The following is a 9,938-nucleotide window of genomic DNA, read 5'->3' as shown; positions in this document are numbered from 1 at the left end:
TTGGAGTGAAAATCTCAAGAACATCAAATGGGCTTGTTCTAAGTCAGTCACATTATGTGGACAAAATTTTAGGAAAATTCCATAAGGATAATACTGACTTGGCTAGAACACCAATAAATACGAGTTAACATCTGTCTAAAAACAAAGGAGAAAGTATCTCTCAAGTAGAATACTCTAGAGTTATCGGAAGTCTAATGTACTTAATGAGTTGTACTAGACCAGATATAGCCTACACGGTCAGTAAACCGAGTAGATACACGAGTAATCCAAGAGCTGATCACTGGAAAGGAACTGTAAGGGTACTAAGGTACTTAAGATATACTCGTAACTATGGACTACATTATATTAGATATCTAGAAGTCATTGAAGGATACAGTGATGCTAATTGGATATCTAATATAAAAGACTCAAAATCCACTAGTGGATATGTGTTCACATTGGGTGGTGCTGCCATATCGTGGAAATCCTCTAAGCAAACGGTTATAACCAGATCTACGATGGAATCTAAATTTATAACTTTAGATAAATGTGGTGAAGAGGCTGAATGGTTGCGCAACTTCTTAGAGGATATTTCAAGATGGTCAATACATGTGCCAGCAATTTACATATATTGTGACAGTTAATCGGCAATAGAAAGGGCACAGAGTAACATAAATAATGGTAAGTCTAGAAATATACGTCGTAGAAACAATACTATAAGACAACTACTCTCAACTGGAGTTATCACTATTGATTATATAAAGTTAAAAGATAACATTGCGGATCCGCTAACCAAAGGGTTAAATAGAGAGTTGGTTTTGAATTATCGAAAGGAATGAAACTTAAGCCCTTGAAAGAATAAGTCATTACAAAGGAAAATCCAACCTAGTTGACTGGAGATCCCAAGATCTAAGTTCAATGAGAAAACCTAACTGTAAAAACTTGATAAAATCACTGTGGGGGTATTACCTCCTGTCCATTCCTATGATATAACAGTGATGCCCGTAAGGTTGAAGGTTAAGTAATAGACTTTTAATTATTCTTATGCGTCGTAATCGAGCCAAGTAATGCGGGTTGCTTGTAATAAGAAATCACCTATGTGAGAGAGAAGTGGAGCCGCTTCTAAGAGAATTGTGTGGGGCTCAATTCTTAAGAACTCTCACAGAACTAGGCATATGTTCATCGCCAAAACGAACATAACAATAAGAACTAGATTGCGTTAGGAAGAATCCTGTGTGAGGTATATCATCGTTTGCACAAACAGCAGAACAGTTCAAGGATATCGCGTCTACTGGTCAGCCAGTAAAGTAAATATACTTTCACAAGGGAAGGTTCAAAGGGTAACACCTACCTATCCTATGCAGGATTCAACCGCTGAACTTTATCACCTAGTATTGTGTCTCATGTTTCGTGTCTCCCCCAATTTTCATTCATGTGGGGGATTGTTGGAAAAAATTGAGTGAACGGCTCACTTTTGGTACAATTTTCGATGGGACCCGTTGGTCCAATATGGAATATCAAAGTTGATATGTGTTTTCCTCCGCGAGAACATCGATTTCATGTATTTATTTGTCAAAAATGAAGCTCGGGTGAATGAGAAATTGAAGCTCAAAGTTGGTCATTGGAAGTTGATTTTGTAGGAAAAATGCATTTATCCCACATAGGAAAATCAAGGAAACTTAAACCACTTTATAAATGGGTATGCTTTGGAGATGTGTAATCATGTGTAGCATAGAGGTTCTCTCCACGTGCGTGCGCAGGGGGGTGTAAATCATGAACCGAAATGGCCTTCAAACCTTAAACTTGGGTGCGACCGCGACCTGCGCACACGAATGTCAGACCGAACAAGGCAAAAATGGCCCCATCGATGAGCCCACGTTTTGCCAATTTTTTTTTTGGCTTTCTCCAATGACTTTTGAGTTTCTAAACTGAAAAAACTCCAATGGATTCCCATTGGTCACAGTGTTAATGGGAAGTAACTCCAATGAACTCCCAATGGTCACAATATTAATGGGCAATATGCCTATAAAAAGGCTCATTCTCTAACAATCTAACACACTCAAAAATCTCACCTACATTCATGCATACACAGTTTCTTCTTTTCTATATTTCTTATCCAGTAAGGTCTTGTTCTTGTGGTGATAATGTTCGGATACTAGATTAGTTCGCCGGAGTCGGACCACGGTGCTCGAATTCTGCTTATTACCGTTGTATCCTGGGAGACAGTCACTCGAACTGAACCTCTAGTACCTATAATGAGGGGGCGAAACTGTCTTAAAGAAACTGTGCACGCACAGGCCTCGATTTGAAATTTGCTGCAGTTTGTATTTTCTTTCTACGGATTATTTTCGCATTACTATTTAATTCATGCAGTTTATAGTTCCATAGTGTGCAGCTTCCGGATTCATCGTTTACAGTTTTAGCCTGCAGTTAACTTATATTTCTGATTTTGTGTTGTTAAACATTTTTTTTAGCCGTTGAAAAATTCTGAAATAGAATTTTTTTGATAAATTGAAATCGTTTGCCTTGTGGTTATTAATTTCAATAGTCAGCTATTGTAATTGAATAAAACTTATACAATTGGTTTCATCCACTAGCGACTTGTTTTCCTACAATATATAGTTCATAATTTGCAGTTTGCGCCGTTGATTTGATTATGAGATTGTCTAATGCTACTCAACATTTGACTCTAGAGTAATTAGTGGTTACAAAATACAAATCAACTTTTTAAATAGATAAATAATTAATTGAAAATTAAGACGTCTATGAGATCCAACGAAGTTTCAAGCAAACAACTATATTTATATTCCGTCGAGTTCAAACAATTCTTGAACCATAGTCGTCAAGCTCCTCTCACCACAAGGAATTTCGATAGTGGAGCTTAGTTTTGTATTGTTGAGTTGTGCTTTTCAGAGAATCAAGTTAATTTGTACTGAAAAAATATTTAGTTTTTGGAACAATCAGTTGAGCGTTTTATATACATTTATTTCATAATTCTTGTAAGTCTCAAAATCTGTATTTAATTGCTATACAAAAGAATTTTTTTAGGTACACAATTACTAAAATGGGCATTTATTATAATGATGTATATTTTTATTTGTATAACATACATTTTAATATTGAGTTTTTTAAGAAAATATATTATTAAAAAATTAATAATATCAAGAACCACCTAAAGTTCCAACTAAAAAGGTGAAATGATTTGCATTGTCTCAATTGAAGTAATGAGCCTCTCCTAACTATTTTTTAAAAAAAGGTTCAAATAAATATATATTATCTTTCATGTATATTCGACTTGCATCAATTTTGATTATTCAATTTATCCATTTTCATATATCCTTTGTTTGGTATAGGTTAAAATAGACAACAAATTTGATTTTTTGTAAAATGGAAAGGATATGAAATAAATTCAAATTATTCATCATTGGGAAGAATGAAGAAAAGTGAAGTTAGATGAGAAATATCGAAAGGATTTTAGATAATTAGAGCATATTCAATGGTGGTGTAAAGTTAGATGTAAATTTGTATGTTCAAAATCACTTTTGCATGTTCATTTACATCCCAATGAATCTAAATTCAAATTTTGTTCCAATGAAAAAATCTAAATTCACCTTTTACCTCGTGTTAAAAAATGCAATTTGAGTTTTCTTTGAATCTTTTCATTGGAGAGGTTTTCAACCACTTTGAAAATCTAAATCACAATTTAGGCCCCGTTTGGTAGAGATTTTTTGCCCCGAAAAATTGATTTTTTGACCGTTATTTTACTATTCAAGCCGTAATTTTTGACTTCTTCTCTCACATGTGAACCCCACTTTTCTTCTAACGGTCAAGAAATCAATTCTTAAAATCCCTACCAAACGGGCCCTTAATTTTATTTTACACCACAATTGGAGTTCTTAGGAGAGAAAAATTTAAGCAAGGTGGGAAACATGAACTTTTCACATTTCAAGGAATGGTTAAAATAATCATCGTAATTGAAAAGGCTAAAATCAGAAGTCGAAAAACTACTTTCGTTGCTTCTCAATTATTTTAATTTTATCAAACACTTAAAATAATCGTTCTTGTATAACAAGTTGAAATTAAGCTCTCGTTTGGCCCCCATTAATTTGAATTATAATGAGAGGAATAGTGTTCGTTTGAAAAAATGAGTAGTTGTAAAAGAGTGAAAAATTTTCGATTTGCGTGTAATATTATTTTATTGAAGATTGTGTGGTTGAAAAATAAGAGAGAGAAAATTAATTTAAATTGATAAGAATTAAAGGGGGCCAAATGGGGCGAAGGTTCTAAAGCAATCCTAAAGAATATATGTACAAATTTCTTTCATAGAATTATTTCATAGATCACACATGGCAAAACATCATTGAAAGATTAAAAAGAAAAAGAAAAAACTGAAGAATAGGATGCTGTCACGAAAACACCCTGTAGGAAACCTGTGTAACATTCCAGTACTTGGGGAATAATCCATTCCTAAAATGGGGAGAAGCTGACGAGCAGTAGCTAGAAAATTGTGGTCGTATATTTAATACGTAAACTGTAGACAAAATATCAAATATCTCATGCAACTCTTCACTAAAAGTTCGTAAAAATTCAACATATCAAAACCTGACTTAAAAGTGATTTATGAAATGACCCCGACTTCAAAATTTATAGTTTATTATCCAAGTTTCTGTTTCGCAAAATTATAAATTATTTATGAATTTGTCAAATTTCATTTTCAACCTCACATTTCAATGAATCCACAAATAATATACATTTTTTCACCATATTTTTCTATCTATTTATAGATTAAATCGTTTACAAAATATTTTTCAAAATCCTGATGAAGGAAAATAAGCTGCAGTATTTAATGCTTCACCCCAGAGAGATTCTGGTAAGGTAGAATGACTAATCATACTCCTCACCATGTCCTTAAGCGTTCTGTTTCGTCTTTCAGCAACACCATTTATAGTGAGCGAACCCGGCATAGTGTACTGTGGGACGATACTGCATTCCTCTAGGAATTTAGCAAACGGTCCTGGACGCTGTTCACCTGAACCGTCATATCTGCCATAGTATTCACCCTCATGGTCAGATCTGACGCTTTTAATCCTTTTGTCGAGTTGGTTCTCAACTTCAGCTTTATAGTTTTTGAACACATCCAGTGACTGTGATTTTTCATGAATGAGATATATGTAACCATATCTTGAAAAGTCGTCTATGAACGTTATAAAATATTGTTGACCATTCCAAGAACCCGTAGGGAATGGTCCACAAATATCCGTATATATAAATTCTAAGACGTCCGAAATCCTATTGGCTTGAAATCTCCTTTTATTGGTTTGTTTTCCCTTTATACAGTTGACACACAAATCATAATCTGTGAAGTCAAGAGGGTCGAGAATCCCGTCAGACACAAGTCTCTCAATTCTCCTTTTGGAGATGTGACCTAATCTCTTATGCCACAACGAGGCAGAATTCTCGCCGTTTAATTTTCGCTTTACACCCCGCCGACGGCCCTTTTTTTTTTTTTTTTTTTTATGCAACCATTAATCCGAATTTCGAAAATAACAAGAATTATACCTCAAAAAAAATTTCAAATTTAACAAAATATATAACCAAAAATTGTTAAATCTGAAAATTTCAAAATATATTACAAGAACCAAACTAAAACCTTTGATTCTCAATGATTCAACTTGAAGAGGCTCTGATACCACTTATTGGATAATTTAGTGCTTTAAATTACTGAATCTTTCATGTTAAATTATCAAGAAATATAAGAATTAAAGCGGAAGCGTACCTGAATCAGACATGGTTAATGCAATATGAATTTCGCGGTATGGTCTTCCAAATTTACACGCAGTCTCATTTTCTCTCTATGATGGGATGCAGTAGAGAATGAATAATACATTGCGTGTGATCTGGGGACCATAACCTATTTATATAGGGATGCCCTTTAACCTAATTCGGCCCATCATAGAATTATGACTTGGACCCGATCTCTACACATATGTAAATCCATACTTTAACTGATATATTAAAGCTCAAAATCGAAGCCTTATTAGATCATTTTAATTGGGCTCAACCGAATTCGATAGCCTATAATTTAACACACAATTATTCACACATACAAACCCATCTTTAATTAAAAAATCCTTACAATTCATTCATGATGAATCCAATATTATATGTCATTAAAAGCATAATTCGAATATCCAAAATACATTAACTTTTAAATAGACATTTGCTTTGAAAAGGGAAGGAAAAAGAAAACAGAATTTATTCACATTCAGTCTCTTATGAATTACAGCTACCACTTTGTTGAAAAAATGGCAGCAAATACAGAAGAAATGAGTCTAAGACTGAATGTGAATGGGTTCAATATTATTTTGTTTAGGAATTGGGATGTGTCCTTTCTCCTGCAGGCTTTTGACTGTGTCATATAAACACTGCTTCACCGGTGTAAATTCCAACCCTAAGTCTTTCAGCTTTTGGTTTGAGAATTCGTAGGGTTTTCTTCTTGGGTTCTTTTCATCTGAGCACCTACAGAGAATTCAAAAAGAAAAACAAATATTTCCATTGTATTTAACGAGTTGTCCAAAACAAGTACATTAGTCTTAACAATCACATATCAAAGCTTAAAAAAAAAAAACATAATAGGGCCACCCACCACCACATGAATAACATTACTCTTCTTTCTCATTACACCACAAGCCATTAAGGTGTAGGAACAAAAATCTTGGATGTGTCATATGCTAATTGTTAAATATTACGAAATTGTATAATATCGTTAAATATGCATCATATATTTAATGATAAAGTGGACGAAATTGGTCGATAGTTCGAATACGATATCTAGTACGACTGGTGCTAAAAATATCATATGTGGCATCTAAGATGCATTAAATTATAAGTCCAGTCAAATAATTATTGGTCCACCACAGACAATGACCCAGTTGTTGGTGAGGACTCTTCATGTCCACAAAATATCAATATTATGAACGCAATTATTAAGAATGTTTTCTCAACTAATAGACAATAACTAGATAGGATGCATGCATACCAAGCACATACATATTTACATTATAATATGTGTGTGAACACTGAATTTGTATGCCTTCCTAATTCTTCTTCCTGTCAGATTTGGTAGAACAACTAATCCAATCCCCAAGGGAGAAAAATCTTAATTGAGTCGGATGGAATTGCAGTATTGGATCCCATTTCACACTCGAACCGGTAAATAATCGACTTAACGAGTAAGAATCATAGACTGACAAATTTGAGTAGATTTTCATTTGGAGTTTTTATTAGGTCAACTATATGAATTTTGAAATCAAAATATCCCTATAGAGTAGTTTATTTCAAATACTAAGCAATTATTAGAAGCATAAAACTAAGTTCATTCTATGGTAATATATATTTGATCGACAAAATTGTAGTACGACTAATCTATAAGAAAAGGGGACATAAAATGTGATATTTTTAAATGGAATTTGGAACATTAATGGCTTATAAAAAAACTTACTTGGTAGGGATCGGATATTCAGGGAAAAACTTGGCCAGAATCTCGACCACCTCAGCTCGGTGGATCACGCTCTCAACACAAAGGTAGCGCCCAGAGGCCACAGGTGTCTCGAAAAGTAGTATTTGAGCCAATGCTACATCCTTGACGTGAACATACCCCTGGACGGAGTTGGCATAGGTCTTTGCTGAGCCAGTCAAATACTTCAATATATGAAGAACACTGGCATTTATAGTGGCTTGAAGCAACGGTCCAAGCACCAAAACCGGGTTGATAACCACCATGTCCACTCCTAACTCCACCGCTATATCCCATGCTGCTTGTTCTGCCACTGCCTTCCCATAGCAATACCAATTCTACAATGCCATGTCAAATAAGTAATTAATGTGATCTCCATGATCGTGTAACGGTATATTCTTTCTATTTCCAATCGATATTTTAAGGGATCATGGCATGGGGGTTCAATTCCTCTCCAGCATTTGATTACCCCCCAAGTTTTAACCATTTGAAAACCCACAAAATATATATTTTTTTTCGGAGTTATGTACACTCATGGGGTCACCATACTAACCTAACATTCAATATCCAGCTCAAATCCTAAGTCTCCAAGTGGGCCCTCTGGACCACCCATGACCTTGGTTTCCACTTTTAAGCTCGACAACGGTAATGTAGCAATCTAGTTATTTGATGCCACATTAACTTTACGGTAAAGCAAAATAACAGACACGACAACAAATTGTAACAAACTTTCAAGTTAACCTAACCTAGTTGGAATAAAATTAAAGTTCGGTGACTATTAGTGTTTTTAACCCGATTTCTAAGAGTATATGCAAACCTTGGTATTTTTGCAAAATTCAAGATCACTCCAGCAACTCTCATCAACAACTTTTTCAGGGTCTCTGTTGGGATCCATGTATACTGCACCAATTGATGAGGTTAAAACTACACGGCGGACCTTGGCTTCCGCCGCCGCACGAATTACATTCTTAGCCCCAATTACCGCTGGCTCCACCATTTGCTCCTTCAATTGAAACAATTGGGAAAAAAAATTTAAAAAAATCAATTATTAACCAAATATCTTAGCAATATAAGTTAGATAGGTGTGGCTATTATATCATATGATACATTATTTGAAAACCAACTATTGGGACTTCTATTAGCCAACTGATATTCAAATCAAATCGACAAGTGCCAGCAAATAATGTCCAAATAAACGTAAATTAAAAGGTCAAATCAAGATTCAATTTAGCCCTCGTTTGTGTAGAACGAGTTTTTGAATAGTATGCTTTTGAAGAATTTATAGTTAAAAAGTAGGAAAAATTTTGGATTTGAGTGATATTTCTTTGTGACAATGTGGGGATTAAAAATGAATAAAAGGGGAATTTTTTTTTTTTTTTAAAAGAATAGTCATCCTACGGGAGCTTAGAACTATAATAGTGTCCTTTCTGGCAGTACCTGACATATAAAGAGCACCAATTCCAACGTAAGAAGAATTAAAAAGTGCCAATAAATAATATTTTAATTAATTTCTGCCATTTTTTCCTTCATCTCCTAATCAATAAAATTAGGGTTTGGTGAATAATAATTAATAAGGACTTACTGGATCATCGGTGACAGGTGAAGCAGTATGGAAAACACCGTCACAGCCATCGATAGCTTCACGTAAACTTCCATAATCACTAAGCTCAGCTCTGCATAAAATTAATCTCTCACTGGCTCCTTCAAGTTCTCTTAAATGAGAATTCTTGGGATCATCTGTGTCGAACCCATAAATTGTATACGTGTTATGCTTTCGACGGAAAATGTGATCGTGATCGTGATCGTGATCGTGCCCGTGAAGGGCACAATTTGATTAAATAATTTTGTTTAACGCTTTTGGATTAGGATGGTTCACCTGGATTTCGGAGAGTGCCTCTAACAGTGTACCCTTTTTCGAGGAGGAGTTTGACGAGCCATGAAGCAATGAAACCTCCGGCGCCGGTGACGCAGACGAGTTTCCCGGAAACCGACGGCATACTGGATTTTCCGACGGTGGTGGGTGGATAATTCTGCTTGGTGGGTGAATAAGACGGTGGCTGCCGGCGGGGAATAAAGAAGGAATCGAATGTTTCAAAGAAAACAAAAATACCTGGGTGAAGAAATGTACGGTAGTGTCAACCGTCAACTGTGTTCTTATCTTTATAAAATGAAATAGTAATGTTATTCGTAGTGAAAATTGTCCGTAGTCGTATACACTTGATAATTTGTTATTTAATACATAAATATGGTAGTTATTTTTTGAATTAAATATTAAATAAAAAATTGTCAAGTATATACCACATAGAACTACTGTCGATTATTTTCACTGCAAATAATATTATTCAAAAGAAAAATATTTTACCACTTCACGGCTTCACCTACCGCAGTTAAATAGTAAAAATGATTTTTGGATAAGGAAGAGACACTTCAACTTCTACACCAA

General features: G+C 34.6%; 1 protein-coding gene across 1 annotated transcript; it reads right to left on the bottom strand.

Annotated features, from left to right (window-relative positions):
• Positions 1-6,121: 6,121 nt before the first annotated feature.
• LOC111375374 (cinnamoyl-CoA reductase 1-like) lies at positions 6,122-9,639 on the bottom strand. The gene is made up of 5 exons (XM_022998179.1): positions 9,372-9,639; positions 9,078-9,232; positions 8,313-8,498; positions 7,481-7,833; positions 6,122-6,498 (listed from the first exon to the last, which is right to left on the bottom strand). The coding sequence occupies exons 1-5, from the start codon at positions 9,490-9,492 to the stop codon at positions 6,312-6,314; spliced, it is 1,002 nt and encodes a 333-aa protein (XP_022853947.1). The 5' UTR covers positions 9,493-9,639; the 3' UTR covers positions 6,122-6,311.
• Between the last annotated feature and the right edge of the window lie 299 nt (positions 9,640-9,938).

The sequence above is a fragment of the Olea europaea genome, unplaced genomic scaffold (genome assembly GCF_002742605.1).
Source record: "Olea europaea var. sylvestris unplaced genomic scaffold, O_europaea_v1 scaffold1371, whole genome shotgun sequence".
NCBI lineage: Eukaryota > Viridiplantae > Streptophyta > Magnoliopsida > Lamiales > Oleaceae > Olea > Olea europaea.
The sequence above is the reverse complement of the archived record's forward strand: the minus strand, read 5'-3'. Positions and strand labels throughout refer to the sequence as shown.